Here is a 27018-nt window from a genome sequence, read left to right as displayed (position 1 = left end):
AGGAATTCTGGGAGTTGAAGTCAAGTCATTAAAGGGCCACTCTTGCTGTATAGCATTTAAAAACCAGATTAAAACTCCAAGCTCAGTATTAAGTTTAGATACTGTTATATATTGTGTACACATGCAATATATATTCTAGACAGCAGGGTATATACTGTATTTCTTAAAAGAACTAATGATGCTTATTATTTATAATATATTTAAAATATATTAGCTTAGCTCCCTGACTTCTTGCTAAAACTATAGATTAGAGGTACTAGAAATGAACTCCAGCACATTTTTTTTATTGAAGAGTTTTATAAAAGTTACAATATAAACCCCTAAACCAACCCACCTTAAACCCCCACTCTCCCTCCCCCACTTCCCAGAGCTGAGTACAGGGTTACAATTATAATAATCATAATCTAACTATCATTAACCAATTATATAAATAACCAAGTCCATAATGCGCTTTAACTCCCCTTTAGCATAAATATAAACAAATTAAAAGTAAACATAATACTAATAAAAACATAAACAAACATAATATCCTAATTATTAAACTAGTTATTATCCAAATTGTTAAACAATACTAATACTGATAATAATATCATATAATTAAAACTAAAAATTCCACTATAATAAGCTATTAATAATAATAATATTCTAAAATTTACTCATAAACTAAGTGGAACTTTTTAGTCCCATATTTATTCTGATTATAATCTATCCATCTTCTCCAAACTGAAATGTATCTTTCTTGTGAATGATCCTTCAAATAAACAGAAATCTCAGCTATTTCTGCTAAGTTTGACACTTTAAGTGTCCATTCTTCTATAGTAGACAAGCAATCCTGCTTCCAGTATTGCCCTACCAATAACCTTGCTGCTGCTATCAAATTCAACATCAAATTAGTTTATTTAGTATCACAATCTATAATAACACCCAATAAAAATAATTGTGGAGTAAACTTTATCTTTCTCTTGAAAATCTTTTGAATGTTCCACCAAATCTTAATCCAAAAAGCTTTTATATTTTTACAAGTCCACCGGATATGAAAATAAATAGCATCCAAACTACCACATCTCCAACAATCTCAACTAAGAACTAATCAAGTACTTTTAATCTTTCGCAACAATATGAGTCCCTGGAAGCAAACAATGTCATTTTTATGTTGTTTCAAGTAGTAAAATACTTTCTTTTCTGTAATAAATTCAGGCCATTAACATAGTGGCCTGAAGCCTCTAAAACACTACTTGAAGATCAACCGTTGATCTCTTTGGTCATGCCCCTCCCACAGGCTCTATAGTAATCCAGAATTAGCCTTCTGCTTCTGCTGCTTTTCTTTACGTCTATATGCAGCACGAATCATCCTCTGTTCCTTTAAATCATCCTTTACCTCCAAACTCTGTTCAATAGGCTCAGCCTGCAATAAATCTCCTATACCTTCAACTGGTTGTTTATCTTCCAGCTTTTCTTCTATTCTCTTAGGTGGTGAAGATGGTGGTGAACCTGCTTTCAGGACATAAGTTTAAAAATCTTCTGCCTTTGAAATTGTATTAAGTCTATATTGTGTCCCTGCATAATTTACCAGTATTCCAATAGGTATCTCCCATCTAAATTGGACCTGCCGATTTTTAAGCTTTTCGGATAGAAAGGCGAAGTCTTTTCTTTTTCTAAGAATTTTTGGAGGAACTTCTTTTAAGATTATAATATTTTGACCTGCAATTTGAAATCTCTGTTTGTAGAAAGCCTGAATAATTACATTTCGAAGTGGTCTCCTGGAAAAATAAATAACCACATCTCTGGGTAAGTTTTTCTGCCTCACCATCCATGAATTAACCCTAAATATTTTATCCATCTCTCTTGATAATTCCTCAGGTTCACATCCTAGAATAGGAGCTATAGCTTTTGCCACCTTCTCTTTCAGATCTTCTCTTGGATCCTCCTTTAATCCTCTTATTCGCAATGCAAATTCCATATCTCTATATTGTGAGATGGTAGCTTCATCCTCTATTATATCAATCTTGTTTTTGACTTTAACAACTCTGCTTTCAAGTTTTTCAGTATTTTCCACAACTTCATCCACCCGATCATCCAAGCATTCAATATGTGTAGCTAACCCTTGAAGTACAAACAATATGTCTTCCCTCATTTATCTATTTTTATTCTCAAGAAGGTCAGCCATCTCCTCCTTCATTTTACTGTCAAGGAGATCAGCCATCTCCTTTATTTCTTGTGTTACTTGCTTTAAAACATCTTGAATATCTTTAAGCGTAAATGCAGGTAGTGGGGAAGAAGGTGGGGAGGATTTAAGTTTAGATTGCACTGCAGGCTGTGCAACAGAAGAAAGAATTGTACTTTTAGAAACAGCAGTAATTCCCAAACGCTTTGAAGCCATTTTCCTGCCTGTATAAATCAACTTCTTATAAAAAAAATGAGACACTATAAATACACAAACTTTGTTGCCAAATATATCTCTTCCTTGATACTGTCCTTTCAAACAAAGAAACAACATTCCGGCGCCATTTTTCCTTTTAAGTCAAATTAAAATATGGAAAAGATTATTTCTCCCCAAGTTAAAGTTTCCAGCACTTGCAATTTTTACTTCTCCTGGTCAGCTCTGTCTGCTTTTAAATTAATCACAAGTCCCTTTAAAATGCAGATGTGGATGTGGCGTCTTGCTTTGCTCCTAAAGCTCAGAGCAAAGGCGTCCTGGAGTGCAGAGAAAGCCTCAGGCTCCGAGGGAACTTTCATCCTCCGACCTCCAAATAATTAAGGAGGCCCAGGGGAGCTCTACCTCTACCCGAGGAAAACTCTCCCCCCCTCTTCTCCTGAGGGGGAGGTGTTAAAGTCGCAGGGCAGCTGATTTTCGCTGTCTCCGCACGCTTTTCACACAATCCCAGGGCTGGCAGCCAGAAAAAGCCGTCATCGGCACAGTATCATCACCGGAAGTCAACTCCAGCACATTTTAAAGAAGCTAGGATGCATGAAAATAAGGGGTACATTTTCATGTTTACTCTCTTAAAGAATATTTCTATGGTGCTGATTGCATGAGCAGGTTTAGCAATTATTTGGGGGAGAAGGAGTGCACCCCCATTGCAAAGCCAGTGATAGGATCTTCCATGATTTGCTGCACTGCCCTGAAATGGTCAGACTGCAGCCATTCAGAGAACATTTGTGCTTTTCAAATGCAAGTAGGATTTGGACTAAGACTAAAATCTTCTCCAAATACATTTATTGAGAAATTGCTATCTTTACATTGAGTATAACTCATAATTTTATGAATATATAAAAGACATATACTTAGTGACTTCCTAGCAGAAAAAGATGGGTTATAAATATAGCATTAATAAATGACTATGTGCAGGGCTTTTTTTTGTCATAGAACGCCCAGAACGGAGTTCCGGCACCTTTTTTGGATGGAACCTTGTAGAGTAGGCAAGGTGGGTTGTATGACGTGTGTGTGAGTTCTGGCACCTTTTTTTTTTTTTTTTACAATGACTATGTGCGTGCATAACCATGGGAGACATTTGCTCAGACTGAAAGAAAACTATGTATTTTCATTTCCTACAAATGTTGTTAGGAGTTGTTGTCAAACACTGTAAAAACTTCAAGGTCACTAAGTAACTCTAACTGACAAAAATTGTGTTAAGGGAGCACAGCGTGTACAGCTCTGAACATTCTGTCTTCTGAAGCGATCGAAACCCCCCCCCCACGGAGAATGGTCTTGGAAGAAAAAAGTGTGGATCCAACTAAGCATGTCTATAAGACCACACCAGAGATAATACTATATAGTGGAAATATGAGTGGTGAAACGTTATTTCTCCATCCACATCACATCTATGGATGGCTGTTCAGTGATACTGAGTTCTCAGTTCTTCTGAGGACTGAGAATCAGGAATTTGCCATTTTTTGTTCTGGGTGAGATAACACTTCCTCAGATAGAACCAGCATGCAGTTTTGGTACTTATCTTAAAGAATAGACAGGAGCCTTTGCCCAGCTTCTTTAATGCAGTGATGGCGAACCTTTTAGAGACCGAGTGCCCAAATTGCAACCCAAAACCCACTTATGCATCGTTGGGTGCTGGATGGGTGTGGCCCATTGGGTGGGTGTGGCCCATTGGGTGGGCGTGGCTGCGGTGGTAACAGCAGACTGGGTGGGGCTAAAAAATTCAATCAATCAATTCCAACTTTGCAAGATCTTTTTTTTATCGCGAGAAGTTGAAATTGACTGATTGATTGAACCTTTTTTTGTGTACATGGCAGCAGAGGCCTAAAGTGAAAAGGTTTTATAAAACCCAGCTGAAGGCCTAGGACTGGGGCGACAGCAAGTGTGCCCACAGAGAGGGCTCTGAATGCCAGAGGTTCACCACCACTGATCTAATGTATGAATTGCTCTTTCCTGGACCCCTTCCTCACAGTCCCACATAGCTGAATCATCTCATATTTAGATGATTACATTGTGTTCTCCAAAGGTACACATTTTTCCAACTCTTGAAGGAAGCTTTGAAGACTTGACTTTTTCAAAGCAGTGGGGTAGACAAACCCATCTATGTGAACGTTAGATGGCTAAATAGATTGAGTTCTTGGGGCCACAGGGTGGCCCATATGTAACACCACTCCTTTGCAATGTGTACTGGCTGCCAGTTTGCTTCCAGGTGCAATTCAAAGTATTGTTTATCACCTTTAATCACAATGTTATTTAAGGGACTGTCTCATCCCACTAGGATTGGCCCACCCCACCTGTGCCTGCATGCTGCAGGTCCCATCAGTCAAAATATTCTGACTGGCAGGGTCCAGGAGAAGGGCCTTCTCTGCTATTGCACTTGCCTTCTGGAACATCTTATCCCCCATAGTAAGATTAGTTCCAACCCTCCTGATCTTTCGTAAGACCTTAAAGACCTGGCCCTTCCAGCTGGCTTGGATCTCCAACAGAAAGGAGGTGGTTGATAGATTAATACTAGATAAATTCAGCAGGACATTTCCTGCCAATCTACCCCTCCCCCGCCCCCTTTCCCACCAATCTACCCCCTCCCCCACCCCCTTTCCAGTCCTCTAATTCTTTCTTTTCCTTACCTTCCCTCAATCACGATCATCAAATCCACTGAGGCATATTCCACTATCCAACTACTACTGTCGTCCTTTTTTTTTTCTTAATCTCCCCCATTCCTGCCCGGACATACTTCTGCTGGGAACAAATGACCCTAGGACACTGCAACCATCATAAGTATGAACCAATTGCTAAGCCTCTGAATTTGATCATGTGACTGTGGGGACGCCTCAATGGTCGTAAGTGTGAAAAATGGTCATAAGTCACTTTTTCAGTGCCGTTGTAGCTTTGAATAGTCACTATATGAACTGTTGTAAGTCATGGACTACTTGTGTATACAGGATTCAGTTTCCTCATAGTACAAGAATTTTTACTATGGTAGTAAAAACTAATACAAAGTAAAATAAAGAGAAAAATCTTTAATTCATTCCAATATTGACATGGAATTTGATTCTCATTTCTTCTTTGTCACATTGTACAGAGTTCTTCAAGGCATTAACAAGCCTGTTTTGTAAATCCAATAGGGAAAAATTGCCAGGTCACTTTCTTGGTTTATCATTTGCATTTCCCTGTTGAATGTTAAAACATTAGACAATTTCTTGTGTAGATCCAGTGAAACATCCTTTTCCAAGTCCTTCTCTTGGCTTGTCAGTTGCATATATGCTTTTGATAAGTTCATGAAATTTGTTCCATATCTGTTATTTCTTTAATAACATATTTTGGACACAGTCTATCCATACAAGCAGACACCATTATTGACATAGTTCATCTTGTAACTATTAATTTCTCACTCCATTCTTCAAAAGTCTTCTTCAGTATTTTCCTTGTTATAAAATTTTGCATTTTATAATCTTGTATTTCTTTCCTCTTCCTAAAATCTTTAGTCCCTTCTAGAATCCAGTTTATAGATCATGAAATTGAGTATCTCTATTACATCTTCCAGAAATAAAATCTTTCAGATTATTTCACACAAGAAGCTGTCTGTTCTTCATAATGTATAAAAAATCTTTATAAATCTTATTTAGCTTTTTGCTGTTTATTTCAAGTTCTTTATATTCTTAAACTTATAATTAATTTTTCTTTTGTTTAGAGTTGAATATATACTTACCCAGTAACCCTTTTCAAACTTGTCATTCTGAAGGTCTCTAATAATTTTTAAATGATTAATAGGCAATTTCTGAAAGCGATTAGAAAGTGATGTTTGCAAATTCAGTATCCTTTAAATCAGGGGTCCCCAACCCCTGGTCTGTGGACCAGTACCGGGCCGCAGTATGCCAGCATCCCGGCCACATAATCAAGCAAAGGGCCATCTGCGAGTTGCAGGCAGCACACAAAACCATGTACCTTCCGGTCTGTGGAAAAACCTCTCTCCACAGAACCTGTCCCTGGTGCCCAAAAGGTTGGGGACCTCTGCTTTAAATGGCTCCGCTGTGGTTGTGAGCAAGATGGCTGATTCCAACATCTTCCAGGATTCAAAACCATATAAAATTGCTCTCCTGCAGTCATGGAAAGGACAGCCAACTGGAGCATATGTAGGCAGTCTCCTGTCCTCCCTTTATCTGTAGAGACTCCAAAAGACAGGTCTACTCATTGGTTCCTTGCTATTTGCTGCAGTCATCGGCACCACCTTTGCAGAGCTGTCTTCAGTTTGCTAGAACTCCCCCAGGAGTTAATTTTAGCATAGCTTGAGTAGAAATCATTTGTTCACGTACGGTATATCTTTTTCTGGCTTTACAGTGAATATGAGATATATTGTAGACAAATGGGCCTTTAGCTCTCATATGAATTCTATGTGCCAAGAAACAAAGGAGTTCTTGCTGCTTCTGAAGTTCGCTTTGAAAAACGTGAAAACACAGCATTCTTTCTCCTAATATCTTTCAGAAATGCTGAGTAAGAAAAGATAACTTAGAGTGATTGCGGTTGTCATTTCATAAAATGGGGGTGTGAATTGCTAGCATCAATCATTAAAAGACCAGTTCACTGTGGCTTGTTGCTTCAAATAAAAGCACCAGATTTGAAGCCCAAAGAGGAGGTGATAAACCTTCATGTCTGTGAGAAGTGACAAAATGTCACAATGTAAACTCCTCCTCTTAAGTACCTGTGTGTGGCATTGTGATGTGAGTGTGAAAGGGTAGGGTTTGGGTGGTAGATTACAACATATTTATCATGAGTTGGGTGTTATTGTGGTTAGGAATGGGCACCTGTCAAAAAAAGTAATGAATAAAAGCCGATTTAACTGTTTGAATAGGTTAACTCTCCTAAATGTGGCAGCAAACACACAAGGAATAAAGCATATACAATCTTTAAAAAAACAGCAGTGAAAACAAAGTAACATAAAGACTATGTTGTGGTCTTTATATTGCAGTGTATTTAAATATCAAACGGGGTGCCATAAGGTTCAGTTGAACATTTTCATTATTGACTTAGATGAAAAGAATGTATGTGTTATTTATAGATAACACACAACTGGATGGATAATTAATATTCTGGAAGGCAGCAGCAAAATTAAAAATAAGTTTCCATAGAGAAAAATGGAAAATTGTTCATTTAAGAAAACTAATAAAATATATATGGTATAAGGTAGGGGATGCCTGGCTTAGCAATAATAGTTATGAAAAGGTCTTTGCAAATGTACATGTTGAATTACATGTACAATTACATGTTGAATATGAATCAGTGTTGTGGCGTGGATCCTAAAAGATTAGTACAGTTTAGGTTTCATCAAAATACTGTACATAGTTTCCAAATCAATGGAAATAATAGTTCCACTATAGTCAATATTGGTTCAATCCCCTTCTCAAGTACTATGTTCAGTTCTCGGTGACACAGTTTAAGAAAAATTCAGACCAGTTGAAAGTGAAAGAAGAATCGCAAGGATAATCAGAGACCTGAAAAATAAGTCTGAATGGAAGTATACAATATTTGGAATCAAAGCAGACAACAGTGCTTTAGATCAGGGATCTTTAAAATTGGCCCTTTTATGACTTGTGGGCTTCGACTCCCAGAATTCCTGAGCCAGCATGGCTGGCTCAGGAATTCTGGGAGTTGAAGTCCACAAGTCATAAAAAGACCAAGTTTGAAAGACCCCTACTTTAGATCCATGATAGGCATCTACTGTGTATCTGTCAGTAGCTCTTTAAAGGAGCCACATCTTTTCCTGACTTTACTGTATATGGTAGCCCCTATAGGCTCATAAAAATATGTATTTGAGTCAAGGAGTTGACAAGAATGCAATGACTTATGGTCACAAGCCTGTTGCCTCTGTTTTATCCCTGACATGGAATAATGGTCTTGTTATATAACAATAATTTTGATGAAGGATAAATGTCCTAACAGTATTAAAAAATTGGAGAATGCAGTGAATTAGCTACACAGGTAGTGGATTTGTTGAAGTGAAAGTTCGAGAGCTATGTCATTGGACTGTTTTAGTTCGGATTTCTGCATGGATCAGAGCCTGGACTTGACAGCTTATTGGCCCTCTCACACTGATTCTATCAGAATTATATTTGAAACTTTTATTACTGAGTAAGTAATACTCATACAAGTTATCAGTCTAACACAAGTTCTTTTATTTAGGAAAAGTGCATGATTCAATGCTTAAAAAATAAATTATTGGATTATTCAGTCATATCTTGCTTCGAATTTTAGATTTATTTTGGGAGATTCAATTAAAACAACAGTATCCATCAGGAATGTAGAATTGCTTCTGCCCCCCTGGGCTTTGATTGACATTGGTGATGATTAGTTATGTTACTTCATGCAGGAAGTAATTCTGGCATATCTGCAAGTAAGCAAGTTTTCCTGTATTGTTATTCCCATAAAACAAAGGGCATAGAGAAATTTGGCTGCCATTTCTTCAACAAGCATGTGACCCAGAGTCAGAAAGTATGAAGAAAATGTAACAATTTAATCTAATGTTTGATTGCTAACTTTTGGAGGAAAATGCAAATTAAACTTTCTAGGTTTTAAGTTAAGATAAAATCTGGATGAGAGAAAAATAAATTCATATGAACAATAAACTAATTTTTAATTGAAGCACTCTAATTTTCTATATTGACCATCCTCATTTTTCAGCTTTAAAATTTCATGTACCAAGAGTAATCAGTCTTGTATAACAATCCATAAATTCAAATAGCTCTCTACTAAACAGAAAGGAATTTCAATATCTTTAAATCTATATTTTCACGGCATTTGCAAGTCTATTTATAGAAAGTTGTGAATATGAAAAAAAATGCCTTTTTTTTTTCAAAATCTAACTGAAATAAAGATTTAGCAGCACTATACATAAAACACACATCTGTTAACTGAAAATTCATCCTGACTAATGTGGAAACTAGAATGAAAGATGTCGATATCCTTTTGATATAAGATGTGAATACATGAGAAATAGTTTGAAAGACAGAAATATTTTCTCCTGTTTTGCAGTCCAGCATTTCCTTTAAAGCAAACCTACTATTAAACTGCAAGTACGAATTTCAAGTACAGAAGTTACACAATTCTTATCCTTGATTAAATGTTATCTCACTTCATGGTTCCTCTAAGTGAATGGTGCTATTTGGACTATGTAAGTGTGGTGTTTAGAAAATGGAATTCACTTTTATATTAATATCCACTTAAGTCTTAAATTATATATCATTGTGATAATACTGAGAGTGATAAGTACTGATCTATATCAGCATACCATGTGAAATTAGTACAAAAACCTTTTTTTATTCACTCATTTATTTTAATTTGATTTGTGATATAGACTTTTGGTGTATCAAGGTATATTTGAACAAAACAATTGTGTCTCCTGTGCAGTCTTCTACCCAAGCATTTTTTTTTACATTGCTTTGTAGTGACTGGTAATAAAGCCCTTTCCATTTAAGACCACATATACATTCTTGATCTCCCAATATTTTTACTATCGTTGTACTAGTTTGGGAATACTGTTCTTTGAGATACAAATACCTGGAGAGAATTTGGGTTTGTGAAGGCTGGGGAGAGGATATATTTCACAAACACCAACACAACTGCATGTCCTATTCTAAGATTTCTGCTGCAAGTGAAGTCCAGGAATCCAAAATAATATTTTACAGTAGTCAGAATAAGAGCTGGAAGGAACCTTGGAGGTCTTCTAGCCCAACTCCCTGTTCAAGCAGGAGACCCTATTTCAGACAAGTGATTGTCCAGTCTCTTCTTAAAAACCTGTGATGAAGCATCCACAACTTCTGAAGGCATAGGCTTGTGAAACATATGTATGTATGTATGTATGTATGTTTTCTGAGGTTTTCGCGGGTATTTGTATGTAGGTCTTTGATTATTTGGGTTTTCTCCCGCGTAAAATTGCAAGTGTCTTGGCGATGTTTCGACAAAGTCCCATTCGTCATCTTCAGGCTGGTGTTTTCAGCTTCGTGCTTCGAGGAGCAATGGGGGGTCCATCCAATCAGAGCACAGCCAAGCCCCTAACCAATCAAAACACACCTCCACCCAATCAGAACACAGCCAAGCTCCCACCCAATCAGTTCATACCCCTACTGGCAGTTAAAAGGAAGAAACAGTTAAGACCATACATTGCTCCTCGAAGCATGAAGCTGAAAACACCAGCAAGAAGATGACGAATGGGACTTCGTCGAAACGTCGCCAAGACACTTCCAATTTTACACGGGAGAAAACCCGAATAACCAAAGACCTACATACAAACACCCGCGAAAACCTCAGAAAACAAATATCTATATCTATATCTATCTATATCTATATCTATATCTCTATCTATCTATCTATCTATCTATCTATCTATCTATCTATCTATGTCACAATCATATATACATTTAGATACATATTCATACAATTTCTTTGTATGGTTGGTCGCACAGTCAGCCAGATGTTTAGACTGGATTTGGCATTTTTCTCCACCTTCTCAAGGACCTGAGATAGGCAGGTATTGTTATTCGGTGGTAAAGTGTCATTGCAGGATGTAGCTGTTTCCAATAAAGCTGCCTTTGCAATTGACTGATGGTAATTTTGTTGATGGTGTTCAAGTGATACTCCAGGTGTTTTGGAATAGTATCCAAGGCACTTGATCACTGACACCTGTTATTTCTAGGCACTTGATTATCCAGTTATGTGATAGGGTGTCGAATGCCTTGTTGTAATCAATCCAAGCTATATTTGAGTTGCTCTTCTTTCTCTTGCAGTTTTCCAGGGTCATCTTCTCAATTTTTTCCCCCCTCTACTGTCTGGGCAGTTTCCTTTCTGCTTGAATGGAAAGAGCTTGCATTAGCTATCAAACCAGTTAGCCATTTGACAGTTGTTGGTAAGCAGGTGATTGTTCCGTAGTTGCCTGGTACTGCCCCCCTTTGCTGGATCTTTCATTCTGAGGTAGATTTTACCACATGTTAACCAGTCTTCAATTTCACCTCCTTAATGCATGTTGTTAAACTGCTTGGCAATAAGTGGATGTAGACCAGTCAGAATTTTCAGCCTTATCCTTTTCTTTACCATTTCTGCTGTTAATAAAAGTTCTTTCATTTCAACTTTTTAAAATTATTATTCTTGTCCACATCCTTTATCCAAACTGCATCCTTGTTGCATTTCTTTGGGTTGTACATAGCTACACCCAGAACTGCACTGTTTCTTTTTTGTCAGGTGTTGACTGCTTTGCTGAATTCTTTCTATTGATGGATTAATAGAAAGGTTGCTATTGAAATTGGAGACTCTGTCTATAGCAGGGGTGTCACACTGCCGGCCCATGGGCCAGATGTGTCACGCGGAAGCCATGCCCGCCCCAGCTCTGGCAAAAAGTCACGATACATTGCATCACATGATGCGACGAGTTTGACACCCCTAGTCTGTAGTGTGCAATTCAAACTTAGTATCTACTGACCTTCTTCATTATAGCTTTATTTGCTGCTTTATTATTCCCAGTGCTTCCTTAATCTTCCTTATTTCTAGGTGATATTTCTTGACCAGGTATATTTTGGTCTTCTTGTTCTTTAGCTTTTTTTTTTTCATCTGCTCCAGCTTGCTTCATCTCATCTTAGCTTGCTGATTTTATTTCGCAGCCCAATCTTCCATTTTAGTGATGCACTGTTTGGCTTGTCTTCCCCTTTGTTGATTTTGCATCCCAGGTATTCAATACAACCGCAGCCATGCTGTACATTAGTTGGTTACTATTATTATCTGTCTTGTAAATTTTTACATGAATAAACGAAATCAAGTATGCATTTTATTTAAAAAGCATAAGTAAAATAATATTTATATTACACATTGTATATCTTTGTGCTTGACGTTACTAATTTCATTATATCCGACAATATAAAATATTCATATAATATGCCAAATAGGTTTTTGATTAAAAATACGTTTGTTTTAAAAGGGGCAATGTTCGTGAAAAGGGATTCGGACTTCTGAATATTAAGCATTATTACAGCTACTCTGATCCATTCTACAAGGCTCAAAAGAACAATCATAAAATTCAAACTAAAATCATATATACCTTCAGGGAAATATAGCATGTTCAAAAAAAAAAAAAAAGGAAGCACTTTAAAATGGGGATATGGACCCACCAAATTCTTATACATTAACTGATTCATTATAATTCCACAACAATTATTAAGAAAAAAACAAAGGTAATTTTCAGTGTAGAAAAAGCTACCTTGAAGTAGTTCTTAATTCAATCTTTATGAGGCTTTCTGGAGCTTAGGAGATAAAAATGCTGCATTTATTTATTATCTAAGCTGAATGTTTTATCTGTTCTTCTAACCTAACTGAAACTGAAGCAGTTAATATTTTGCATTTCAGCTTTGAGTACAATCATAGATCTGTTCTGAAGCCAAATGTTGTATCTGACTCAGCATAACAATTGGTTATGCTGAGTCAGATAATCATTTATATCTTGGCAATGGGGAATGCATCTTAATGTATACAATTACTTTCTAACAATGCAACAAATAGAAAAAGAATTATCACTAAAGACTTATATAAAGTAAAATGATGATCTAGAAATTAAAATTGCCTATTAGCATTTCAAATTAGCTCTTATTCATTATTAACCAAGTGCTACCTGTGTATGAAGGCAGTTGTGGCTGGCGCGTGATATATATATAGCTGTATTTCTGCAGTGCCTCTATGGGGTAAAGTATTTAGGGATGTCCTGTGAATTCCCATGTACTCAGAATGATTTATCACAACAGATAATAGTAGTGTCTTTTTGGTGACTTGGTTTTCTTTTTATTGTCTTGATTCTTTTTATTTTCTCTTGATTGTTCTTTCAACCATGTCAATTCAAATCACTTCAATTTTAATTTATTGTGGTCAGACCCCAGTACAGATAAGAAAATAAAATTTAACACTTAATTAGAATACTTTTATCGAACAACCTAACTAATATCTATAAATGAGATCCAGGATACAGCCTATATTAAATTATAATGTAGACCTATATTAGGTATATCTAACATTACAACAAAGCATTTAAAGCAATTTGTATCAACATATAATAATATCTAAATTTTAAACGAATTATGTTTAACAAAATGCATTGCTGGGTACCAGCCATCAAGGTTCAATGGATTTTCTCTGCTGCTGCCCCAAATCTAGTTACAAGTACTTGTATGTCTATTGGAAAAAGGTGAAAAAGCTAGGTGCACGTTTGTAATAAAAAATCATAATACAAGAATAAAATACCCACTTAGGCTGATTATCAGCACTCTGACAACCGACAAGTGCTATAAATTTAAGATGTTTCCTATGTGCTGTATTATTTTCTTATTGTTTCAGATAGTTCAGATTTTATATAGGCTCTTCTATTTCCAAAATGCCTGCCTTCTTTCTTTTGTCCCCTTGTTAAATATCACAGTAAATACTTATCTTTTATTGGAAGTTAGCCTTTAGAGGAGATATTTGAAAATAGAATAATGCTAATATAAAATACATATGAATGTTACACAATTCAAAGTATTTTGTATGCACTTTTCAATTATAGACTTATGGTTCTGTATGGTTCTGTGGTTCCTGCATAGTCAGCCAGATGTTCAGACCGGATTTAGTATTTTTGTCCACCTTTCCTGGCAGATGTGGATTTTTGATTGTGTTGCAGATATTGTCGCAGAATGTTAACTGTTCTGAGTAAATTAAATTATATTATTCTTATGGTTAATCTTCAATTCAATTCATGGTCTGGGACTGTAAAAACTTAACAATTGAAGTCCTAACCAAGAGCCTAAGAGCTGTTAAGGTAATGTCTAAGTATATAGACAGTTCCAAGTAGCATGTTATTTTGCAAAGTCAGGATATTCAAGTCTAATAAGTTCAAAATTTCCATGTATCTAGACAACCCTTTGGGTATTACTCGAAAGGCTCCTATTACTATTGGTACAACCATTGATTTCTTCCTCCACAATCGCTTAACTTCAATTTGCAAATCATGATTTTTTTGTTATTTTTTCTGTTTCTCTTCCATTCATGCATCACCTGGAATTGCAATATCAACGAACCAGACTCCCCCCCCCACAGTAGTGATGTCAGGGGTGTTGTGAGCCAGACGTCTGTCTGTCTGGATCTGAAAGTTCCACAGGATCTTGACTTGCTCATTTTCAAGAACTTTGTCAATTTGATGTTCCCAGTAATTTTTGCTACATTCAAACCCAAACTTCTGGCAAAGCTTCCAATGTATGATTTGGGCATTATTGTTGTTGTTGTTGTTGGTGGTGGTGGTGGTGGTGGTGATGGTGGTGGTGATGGTAGTGGTGTATATGGATATTCTTAGAAGAAAACATGTTTTCTATATGTGTTGGCTTTTCATAGGCTGATAATGCTCATACAGAATTGCTATGCTATGCTGTGAAGAGTACCAATGAAAATTAAGCTAAACCTTTATGAAATAATACAAATAGATGTTTGTTTATGCATGAGGTTTTCAGTAAAAAGAGGGCATCCTGGATGCAATTAAAATGTAAGATGAGATGTTATTATATAAATTCCGTTAAATCTTAATAGTACCATTAAGTTAATAATAGTAAGAAAAAAATGGCTGGCCTATAACTTTTTAATAACTCAATTCTTTCTCCCTGTTAAAAACAATCCACAAATATTTTCTTAATAATACAAAAAGAAGTTAAAATAACATTAATCATCTGGTTTAGTTCCTCAATAAAGAAAGCTGATATTTAGAGACTATGACATTGTGGATTAGAGGAACTATGTCATTATACTATACAAGAGTCTTACAAATGTTGAACAATTTAGTATATTGCTTTCATAATTACCGTGTAATTAGCTTTTCAACTGTGGCTTTTTTAAAAGAAAATAACAGCCCCAAACAAAAAGAAATGTAACTGAAGCTCTGTTTAAGAAATACCTTCATATGTGAATCTCAGCACATGAAAAATGATGAGCTGTTCCTTCTCTCACTAAGTCATTCAGGTGATACAACTGAAAAGCTGATTTTCATAGGTACAACTTGATTATATGGAGAGGATATCATTTTCACAGAAGATTTCTGCTGAAAATAATGGGTTATATCCTATATCTGTAAATTCTTCTTGTGCCCTGATTAGAGGAGAAAGAGTGACATTGAATAGATAATTTATGCTGAGAGAGTGACTGGTTCCAGGTCACCCAGCTGGGACTAGAATTCAGTCTCCCAGTTTGTAGCCTGTTACCTTAACAACTACGGGTAGTTGTTTAGTGTCCAAAACTGGGACTGGCAACTCTGATGTTAAGCAAAGCAATCACTAAGTGGGAAATCATGGGGTCATGACTATACTTACTTTTTTCCCACTTCCCCATCCTTTGAAATGCAAACCCTGGCATTGGGATAATTAATAAAAATTAATGTTTGTATTTACATTCACTCGAGAGGAAGGGATTACAAGAGAATAAGCAGGCATGTAATGGGGTATATACATCAAAAAAAAAAAATGTGCTAGCACCCCAAGCTACTCAGGGATGGAAGCTGTAAGCACACTATGCAAACAGTCCAGCATGTTCCCTATTGTGTTCTTGTAATCCCTTTCTCTCCAATCTATCCATTCTGTAAGGAGGGGGCAAAAAACAGGTCTGGCACAGGACAACATATGCTGATTGTAACGTCAGTGCTATGACTGAAAGATGTTGCAAAGGTCATAAATGCAGGCATTGGTCATAATTTTTTTTTGCAGTCGTAACTTTGAACTGTCAGTGAACAAGGCAATTGGTAAGTGAGGTCTATCTGTACACCACAGGTACAGGCTCCTCTAAGTGTTAACAAATGTATTTAATAATATACAATAATAATAAGAGCCAATATTATAAGATTTTTGTTAAAATGTACAGAATTTTTAAAAACAGCATTATTTTGACTTTGAAAGAATGGACAGATACAGTAGTTGTGACTCCTAAAAATCAGCACAATGCATTAGATATTTGCAAATATTTCCAATGATTTACTTCTTAGATATCATTATGTTTACCTAATATTCTTAAATATTTAAATAATTCAGAAGACAAATCTCAGCAAGATTCACATAGATAAGCTGAGACAGCTTCACTGTTCAGTCTATTGTCCAGGAATAGATAGTATGAAGGGTTCTTTAATCTAACCCAACATTCTGCCCTTAACGCTGGCCTCAAATAAAGTGCTGCAATGCTAGTTATGCGCAGAAATGTGTCTGAAGCAAATAATTGTTAAGGTATATTTTAAAAAACTGCCAATTCAACACAGCCACACAAATAAAAGCTGACATTCGTTAGCTGAGTTGATGGCAGTAAACCAATGCTTATATTTATCTTTCCATATCCTACTATTTAAGGAAAAACAAGTAATAGAAATATGCCATTAATTTTGTCTTTTTTTAAAATATGGCACAGTTGAAGATAATCAAATGACAATGTTATTAGAATTACAATGACATTACTCTTAGCCTTCTGGGAAACAAAACTGTCCTTACCAATAAAGGAGAAAATGTGTAGCTCAGGGTTCATATGAGGGTTCCTTGGTGCTCTCTAGGCTTGCCTGTTTTTTTGCAGACGTTTCATTACTCAAACTAGGTAACATCATCAGTGCTAGTGATCCCTCAAAACTGTCTTTTTCTTCAAATGTTAGGGCCAGCATGTTAGAGGAGTCCGTTATACATATGTTTGTTTTTATGGAATTGTTGTGCAATACCTTAGTTATTTATTTCTTCTACTGGATTATTTTAATTGCTTATAGATTTATATGTTTATACATATACTATATATCCATTTTTTTTGTATGATTGTTTGCATTCCAGAGTTAGGTATTTAAAGTGGATAGCTACATAAATTTTCTAAATAAAATATTTAGAACATAACATAATGTATATTGATTTTTTTTTACTATGCTGTATATATCACAAGAAAAATAAATTTGGGGGAAGCAAACTGGAAAAAGAGGAGACAACGGAAGAAGCAACTAGACAGAGAAGGAAAATAAAGAGAAGTCTTGTTTAGACCTTCTTTTTCTTCTTCTTGTGCCATATCCGTTATCGGACGTTGGCGATCATGTTGGCGATCCTGTTTTTATCAGCAGCCGCACGAAAAAGTGCTGCTGAGTTTTGTCCAAAGCAGTCCCTTAGATTTTGAAGACATGATGTTCTTCTTCTGCCTGGACCTCGTTTGCCTTCAATCTTTCCCTGGAGGATTAAATGGAGTATGCCGTATTTTTCTGGGTGTCGCATCACATGTCCAAAATATTCTAATTTTTTAATTGTTTTGATGATTTCCCTTGGCCTTCCCAGACAGCTTATCACCTTCTCATTTCTGATCTTGTCAACCCAGCTTATACGTAACAGCTGCCTGTAAATCCACATTTCAAATGCCTCTAGTCTCTTCAGGTGGCCTTCTGTCAGAGACCAACTCTCTACTCCATAGAGCAGGATAGGAAAAATATAGCATCTGACAAGCCTGATTTTCAGTCTTAGGCTTATGTCGTGACTGCAGAAGACCTTTTTCATTTTGAAGAATGCTGTTCGAGCTTTCTCTATCCTTGTCTTTACTTCAGTGGTCATGTCCCAGCTTTCATGTAGATTAGAACTAAGGTGCATGATCCTTTCAACTTTTTCTAGTGGTATTCCTTCTGAATTTATTGGTGGTGTTTAGACCTTAGAGAAGATTAAATTTTATAACAGCTAATCTTCAGACTAACCCTTCAGAAGCATCCAAGCTTTGCATCAGCTCAGTCAGAAGCCATTTGTACTTTATCAACAAGTGTAACATAACCCCTCTTCCCAAATTTACAGATGGGAGGAAATATTAGTTTTCTGATTGGATAGCTATTAGTAACTTAAAACTGATTAGAATTTAATTTAAAAAAAAATCCTGAGGCCCTTTTATTTGTACGTTTTCAGTACAGGAATTGACAACTGTGTTAAAGAAGTTTAGAAAACTTGACTTTCTAATTAAGAGCATCAAAATGGAGATTAAAACATTAATACCATGTTAGGTGGACCTTGCGTTCTTAAAGGATAGATTGCGAAGAAAATATATCATACATAATGACGTGTCCGTGCAAGAAAGCCAACAAAATGCAAATATTGCTCCAAGAATTCTGCAAGGGGAAAAAATACCAAGAAATGCCATTATAAATGGTCTGCTTGTGATTGCAACGCTACACTTCTCTCATGTTCCAAACACAGTGAGAAAATATATTAGCATAAAGAGCAGTATATTTCTTAGCTATGACAATACGCTCCAGGTCTGAGGATGGCATTTAATTGTTGCCTAAAGCATTGTGAAATAAATGTCATTTTTTAATTAGATGTAACAATGTAGAACCATATTAAATAATTTGTTTACTAGAATTTTGCTTAAATAGCTCTCTAATTCTAGCCATACCGATTTTTCCTCTCAAGCTTTTTAATTGGCTAGCAGATCTTTTAATATTTCCTATCGCTTTCAGCTCCCTCCTGTGGCTCAGGCTTCCTACTCAAAAGTGAGATTATCGTATTTTCTGGCGTATAAGATGACTTTTTAAACCATGCAAATCTTCTCTGAAGTCGGGGGTCGTCTTATATGCCGAGTCATTTTATACGCCGGAAAATACGGTACTACCAGGAGAGTATAAATATAAAAATATACTTTACTAAAAGCTGCCAAGCTTTCGTTTGGAAACTCCAAACATCATCAGGGCTAAGGAGCCAGTAAACAATGATGACTTAAATGGGTTTTGCTGGCATCTGCACCCGGCTCAGGGACCGCGTCACCCGTCCCGGCCGGTTAATTAGTGTTCCAGATGTTTCTTTATTACTCTCCTTACGCTTCCTTCTATGGTTCTTCCGGATCATTCCTTCCACTATCTCATTACTGGTATTCATCTCCTCCACCACCCCTTTATCCTTATTTCCTTCCATAGCACTGACCCTCCTCCCCTTTTTGTTTTCATTCTCCACCCTGGGGGTATCTGTTTCTCCTCTATCAGTGTTACAAGCTTCCCTGGGCTCACAGACGCTCCCCCACATACACGCTTTTCCCAATCCCTGCTCCACACCCTTTCTTCTCACTCTTCCATTGTCATGAGTAACTTTCATACGGGTGTTACATATTTGGGGGTCTATGCCCTCCTCCTCTGTCCTGGCAATCTTCGTGTCGATAGTTCTCCACCATTCCATTTGTTTGCTGCGTGATCGGGTACTTACCCCGTCTCTCAATTCATCCCTCCTCCCTATCGCACGCTCTTCCCCATTGCTGATAGGAACGGTATTCAGGCGGACACCAGGTCTCCAGATCTCTGCATTCTGATTCCCCGCATTCTCACTCCCCTCTTCTGTGCTCGTCTTTGGGGGGACTTCAAAGTGTTCGTCCCGGGAGGGGGCTGCATTGTTGGTGGGGGTATTCCTTGTCTGCAGGGAATCCAGGCAGAATTCCGTGTCTCTCCCTTTCACCGTATGCCTAGGCAATCGAGCCATGCTTTCGTTCTTCTTCTCCCCCCTACCCACAGCGTCAGGCTGCAGGCTCCTCATGCTGGATCTTCCACACTCTCCACAGTTGTTGTTAAGTTCTGGGGGTGGGGGTCTATCATGATGATATTGGGGAAGGGGGAGGTCTTCCATCGGTGGATGATTACGTGTGTTTGACAGTGGTAGCCTCCTCAGACGTTCATTAGAGCGGTATTGGTGTTGATCGGGCGAAATGGGGGTGTCCCTGGAGTGTAGAGGGTTGGCCAAAGTTCCATCTATCTGTTCAGGATGGAGGCCAGGTATCCCGTCACGTTTACAGCTGTGCAAGCATTGTTCAGGCCGCTTATAATAATTTGCATGGTGTTTAAAATCCCATTTCCTCAATGCTTGTTGCACTGGATGTAAGTCAATGTGACAATTAACCGCATCTTTGTTGGAATACCACGCCTCTTTCAATAGCCGCCCTCCCTTAGTGGCATCCTCAGACATAATGCAAACATTCACAAAGTCAAACTGGTGGCCATGTTGTGCCATATGCATCCACAATTGAGAATGCTGCTCACCCCTTCTTATAGCTAACTGATGTTCATGCAAGCGAGATCTTAAATGCTTAGCTGTTTCACCCACATAGTTGCCATCGCATTCTTAGTTTTTTGATTAAGAAAAGGCATAGAGCTACCATGTTTTAGGTAGGTAATGTAGATCTCTTGAGATGAAAAGAAACAATGAATAAGCCTCTGTGTGATAATTTTAAATTAAGATTTTTGCATATTCATCACCTACTCTTTAAAAAGTATCTTGCATTTATCGTGGCTAATTTTCTTACAAATTGATGTCAAAGGGAAATTTATGGTCCCCTAAAGCAAAGTTTGTTAAGAACCAATTATTCTTTCAATGAAACTTGGAAGTCTGATTATCTTTACCAGCATGAGGCCCTTTTCATTCTTCAATCTGCACTAGGAAAGACTTGAAATGTATGTTTCTCTTTATTTTTATGGTTTATCTTGGCATGTGATTAATATGCTGAATAAACAGCTCTAAATAAAATTAATCTTAAATCTCTTAATTTGTGGGTTGCTATTACTTTCTTTCACTGACATCATTCATAATGTGAATGCAAAAGTATAAACACAGCAACAATGAGGATATCTGCATGGTATTGTACAATTATATCACATTGAGTTATGACACATTTTGAAACATATAAGTAATGGTTCTCTTTATGGATTATATTCATTATTATGCAAGAAAATATTCTTGCAACTTTCCTTTGTATTCCCTTGTATTCCTTTGTATTCCTTTGTATTCAAATAGCAGCAGTAGGCCAGTGGTAGCACCACAGCTGAGTTGAGGTTAGTCTCAAACTTGTGGCTTTCTGGGTTTTGCTACCATTACCTGTTTCCAGTAGTGGGATTCAGATATGTGAACAACTGGTTCTCTGTGTGGATGCCGCTTCCGGAAGTCCATTCTGGGCCTGGGCAACAAAAAATTAGCTACTGGTTCTGCCAAAGTGGTGCGAACCGGCTGAATCCCACCATAGCCTGTTTTCTTCTACCTGACCCACACCCTCTGTTACTTACTGAAAAATTAAATGGTCATCTTCTGACACCATGTAGTATTGAGGCATATAGCTAGGGGAAATCAGTCCATTTTTTTCTCCTCCCCTTTTCAGAAAGGCCAATTTTACAGAATGTTAATAAAGTCAAAACTTTATTTTTTAAAAAAAGGAAAAGATCAATTTAAAGTTCCATTTTGATGTTAAACCTTTTTATTGCGCAAAACCTTTCCCTGGTAGAAGAGAAAAAAATATAGAGTTGATCAAATGACGTATCTTATAATAACCTCCAAAAGAAAAATCTATATATAAGACTCTGGGACTTTTTCCAACATCTAATAGATTAAAAAACTTCTTTTTCCCCAAAAATTCCAGGAATGCTACTCCTTAGATTCAGTTCTTAGCTTCTTGCCTTTTCCCAAAGAGCTGCTTGCAGTTTTCAAAAGAACAAAAGAGTTTTCACCTGGAGAGGAAGGAACAGAGGCAGATTTCTCTTTGTGCAACAACATGCTTAAGTAAGCATCTCTCCTTTTGCCAAGAGAACCCTGCTTGAGGCAGAGGGATGTATCTTCCCTGTCTCTGAAACGCTTATTTCTGTGAATACCAAGACAACAGCTAGTTAAAAAGAAAAGACAGGTTTTGTTAATAAATACAACTGAAAGAAACAAGGTGCTTATTTTAAATTTGCATAAAAATGTAAGAAGACTGGTCTTTTGTAAGATATAATCCCCTCTTTTCTACATTACATATTTAAGCAATGCATATTTTTGCTGAAACAAATGTAATTGGTATGACCTGAAGCCTGGGATATAAGAAGTTAAAAAAAGATAAGCCTAGTTTTTTCACAATTTGTATCACAAATTATAGCATCAAACTTAATGAACTATATTTTGTCATCAGTAACAGCGAAGTGTCATCGTTTTGGGAACATTGACTTCAGAGATGTTAAAATACAAGCATCATGAAAACATTGCTTATATCCAATTGTCTACCCCAGCCTTCCAAGAAGCTTCTGAGGACAAATGTGCAGCATATATAGTTGATTTTTGTGGTGCTTATATTGAAAGACAAAGACAAGCCGAAGAGACACTCTGGTTCTCTGTAAAAACCCAGAATTAATTCGGTCAGGTTTCTTATTGATTGATCAAGATAGTAGGAAGCATATGGTTTGGTTCTTGTTCTGTCCTCTATTTGTGTTGAAATGAAAAATTGATACCCTTGAAATGCTTTCAGCTGATTTTAAAATATACTTTATTCCTTGATGTGATAACTATGTATTAGCTATAAGACAACCTGAAGACTCAGTTTGCAAATTCAAGGAATTCTCATTCTATATCTAATTCAGACATGGCTCTAAAATCAGATGTACTCCTTCTGTTTTCCCCAGCCCTTTCTAGCCATTTTGCATCCTCAAGAACTTTGAAATCTTGAAAGTTTGCAACAATCTTCAACTGGCAATATGCATTTTACATTTTCCCCTTTATGGCAGAATACAGCAACTCTTGCTTTGTAAAGAGCGCAATTTAAGTTTCAGTGATCTATGAAAATATAACATGTTTTTTTTATTAAGCACTTCCTAATAAAGAAACCAGTCAGCCATGAAATCAAATAATATTAGGATTCATTGAAAAGATAATGTCAGTAGAAAATGCTTGGTAGGAATCTTTTCCATCGTATGAACAGTATCAGTAGTCACTAACTCTGAGATATAGTATTACTAGCATCTCCATGATTGTATTACCTTTTTATTTCAATATAGTCATTTTATTAGTATTTCATTTTAATTTGGCTTCAGGCATGGGTTGGTCACTTTCAAATGGAGGATGCTAGGGGACTGATGTTATTTCTTAGAAACCAGTTTTATGCCCAGTTGTATATTAGCCCTTGGAACTACTGGAAGAGACCGTCAAAATATTTAGAATGCTTTGATATCAATATGCAGATAACAGGCAGCTCTTTCTTTTTCATCTACTACTAGGGAAGTTGCTAATATTCTAGATCAGTATTTGATATTGTATGATCAGAGCCAAATTAATCTATGGAGGCAAAAAGCAGAATGAATATGGCACCATCTCCAGCTGACAAATGTTATTAAAAGGCATAAACCTTTGTGAGTTACAGCTCATTTTGTCAAATGCATAGTGGCTAGATTGATGTACGATTAAAATTGGATGGCGGGGGAGGCAGGTTGGCTCTATAGATGCAAATTTCATGAGAGATGGTTTAAAGTACTTTAATAAGTTAAGAATTATGATGTATGAAATCCTGTTGTATTGAGGTTTGTGAAATATCTGGGATTTTCTGAGTATTTGAAGATTGTAACGAACCAGATGAGAGATAATGCATTGAAATTTAATCCAGTTAAAATGAGATTATTTAGTCAGGAAGTGGACATAGAATACAATTTCAGTATGTTTGGGGTAGAGTAATATTCTTCCTGAAAAATAAGCGTCAACCAAAGATGTTGTGGTCAAACAAGAGACTTGGTTATGATGACAATTATAGATTGACTAGCTACATTTAAATTGGATTAATAAAGTGTACTTTTGATGGATTATCTATTCATCCATCCAGATGCTTAATCCATCTATGAATTCATAGAATACTAGCCGTGTAACTCCATTTGCAGTGACCAGTTCCTTTAGAAGATGCTTTCTTTTGCTTCTGCCTGTTTTATAGTTTTTATTTAAGTATTCATATAATTTGTTTTAATGTATTTTCAGCATGGTTTTCGTATGGTCTGTTAACTATAGTAAATTGTATAACAATTCCAAATATTGCACATATGCTGCAGAACAAGAGGGGAATCTTCCAGAAATGGAATGGAATGTCCCTAGCTTACAATTGTTACAGAACAATATGGCAGCATTTCTCTGAAGAAACTATTGTCATATGTTTTATGTACATGGGCATCCTCACATTCCATTGAGATAAATGGAAATTAAGCCTGGAGAGCTGGAAATGAAACCAAATGTGTTTTATGTGTAGATAATGTTATTTCCAAGTCATTCACTAAGTTTTTGTTTGCTCTTTGACTGCAGGAATGACCTGTCAAGCCAGAACATCATACACAGAAGATGAAGTTCTCTGGGGCCATCGTTTTTACCCTGTTATTTCCTTAGAAGAAGGATTTTTCAAAGTAGACTACTCCCAATTCCATGCAACCTTTGAAGTTCCCACTCCACCTTACAGTGTGAAAGAACAGGAAGAAATGCTGCTTATGTCCTCCCCTTTAATAGCACCAGCTGTAGGGAACAGTAAAGAAAGGAATAATTCTATAGAATGTCTCGATGGCCTTGATGACGTTGGTACAAAGCTACCATCCAAACTACAGAAAATGACTGGAAGGGAAGACTTTCCTAAAAAACTGTTGAGAATGAGTTCTACAACTTCAGAAAAAGCCTATAGCATGGGGGATCTCCCTATGAAACTTCAACGAATAAGTTCTGTCCCTGGAAACTCAGAAGAGAAACTGATATCTAAGACCACAAAAATGTTATCAGACCCTATGAGCCAATCTATGGCAGACTTGCCCCCAAAACTTCAAAGGTTATCAGGAGGAGGAGGAGGCAGAATGGACGGAAACCTTCCCCCAAAGCTGAGAAAAATGAATTCTGATCGATTTACATAACAGGAACAAACTTTGTAGGCATTACTTGAATTGCCATTATATCTAATTTGGGCAGAAAAGCAAATACATTTAAATAATATTTGGTGACTGGGTTTCTTTACAGCTACATGTACTCTGGGATAATACTCTCCCCTTTTAAGGACTGATGAAATCTACAATAAAAGGTCTGAAGTTCAGCTTAGGGTCAATCTGAAAGCTAATAAGATAATACTATTTGGCATGTAGTATCATCACAAGCATGCAATAATAGTGTGCAAATTTTGCATATAGTTTTATGGCATGGTTCTTATTATATTTATACTGTATATTCTGGGAAAAATGTAAATGGAGTGTTATTCTCCTAAATTTCTTAAGCATTGATTAATAAGTAAAAACAAAAGTAAGCTACTAACAGGGCAGATTATAATTTATAAGGGCACAAAATCCAGCAAAAGACGAACATTTCAGACATGACCGGGTGCCCATTGCATCCTCCATTTCATTCAAAAAGATGGGGAGTTTTCTGCTGAAACATCTCCCACTCACTCAGTAGCAGCTCTCATGAGAGTAAGGAAAGATTCAGGAGAAGACTATACATAAAGAAGAAACTGAATCAGATCTTTGGTTAATCTTTAAATACATATTTAATTACTTTTCAGTCAATACAGTTGAATGTGTATGTTGGCTGAATCATGCCCATTTTTTTCCTGATGTGAATTGTGGTGTGTTTTCTTCAGGCAGTTACAGTGCATGGTTTCTTTGTTCAAGTAAGGCTACAGCTCTTAAGAATTCTGAACACCAAAACTTTAAGCCTTAAGCGTTTTTCTTGCTTTAACACAGTGGTTCTCAACCTTTTTAATGCCGCGACCCCTCAGCCGATCGTAAGTCGAGGACTACTCAACTGGTGCAGCACCGTTTGCAGAATGGGGCTTTTGGCGGGCTCAGCAGGGCAGAGACAGCCTGGACAATTCCTATTGGCTTTTGAAAGCCAATAGAATTAGACTCTATTCAAGAGAGACTATTCTATTGGCTTTCAAAAGACAATAGAATAAAAGGGAGTAGCACAGCTAAGGAAAAGGGGAAAAAATGGTGGACTGAGTTGTTTGGCGACCCCCATGAAATGGTCATTCGACCCCAAGTGGGGTCCCGACCCACAGGTTGAGAACCACTGCTTTAACACTTTCCCCAGTTTATTTTGTTATATGGATACTCTATTTTTTTTTCTTTACATAAAAGTCAATTATGGTTAATACCTGGCAGGCACAGTTCTATTTTAGGCAGAGGTCATAAAATCAAAAAAATTGTTCTGATACATGCTTGTTTCATTTTCATTAAAAATAAGTATGAAATAAAGTTCAACATGGAAATATTTTTTTTGATTAATTATACTGGTGGCTTACTCTGATCCTTCATACATTAAATAAATTTCTTTTTTCATATTAACTATTTATATCCATGTTCATCATACAGTAAAGTTAGATTCAGATAACCAAGGGCCTCAAGCTTACCATGAAAGATGTGTAAATCCCCTTGTGAAGTGCTTTTTGGAAATCTGTGAACGCAGATAGGTTCAGAGCTATTCATAGCTTCTTAGAAATCAAAGACCTTGGGAGTAGTCATCTTAATGGCTATTATAAGGTTCCCGATTATTGGAAATTAACTTGCAGATTATTTTATGACAATAGTATTTCTTAGGGTCTGCAACTTCATTAATGAAAAGAGTTTTTTTCCCACAGTACAAGCAGCCTAATCAGCGATGGCAGTGTTGCCTAAGTTCTCCTTAACTGTACGAAGGCAATCAAAGACAAATTATAACGGTACCTACTATGCATTATCAGAAATAGAGCAAGCAGCTTTAGTACCCTTCAACAATGCCTGTGGACTGCTTCCAACTGATGTACAAAAAAGAATTAAAAGGTGCATTTGCAGCCCAAGATTGCACTTC

At 36.7% G+C, this 27018-nt stretch overlaps 1 protein-coding gene across 2 annotated transcripts in view; it reads left to right on the top strand.

Annotated features, from left to right (window-relative positions):
* The window catches only part of KCNJ3 (potassium inwardly rectifying channel subfamily J member 3), a 140092-nt gene extending 114070 nt beyond the window's left edge, over positions 1 to 26022 (top strand). For both annotated transcript variants that reach the window (XM_039335412.1, XM_039335411.1), the window contains one exon: positions 24505 to 26022. In XM_039335412.1, the coding sequence (XP_039191346.1) occupies positions 24505 to 25094 (590 nt within the window). In that variant the 3' untranslated portion in view covers positions 25095 to 26022. The remainder of the gene's footprint in view (positions 1 to 24504) is intronic.
* The last annotated feature ends 996 nt before the right edge of the window (positions 26023 to 27018 follow it).

The sequence above is a fragment of the Crotalus tigris genome, unplaced genomic scaffold (assembly GCF_016545835.1).
Source record: "Crotalus tigris isolate CLP2741 ecotype Arizona unplaced genomic scaffold, ASM1654583v1 scf7180000017641.3106099, whole genome shotgun sequence".
NCBI lineage: Eukaryota > Metazoa > Chordata > Lepidosauria > Squamata > Viperidae > Crotalus > Crotalus tigris.
Note: the sequence above shows the minus strand (reverse complement) of the source record. Positions and strands in the feature narration are given on the sequence as shown.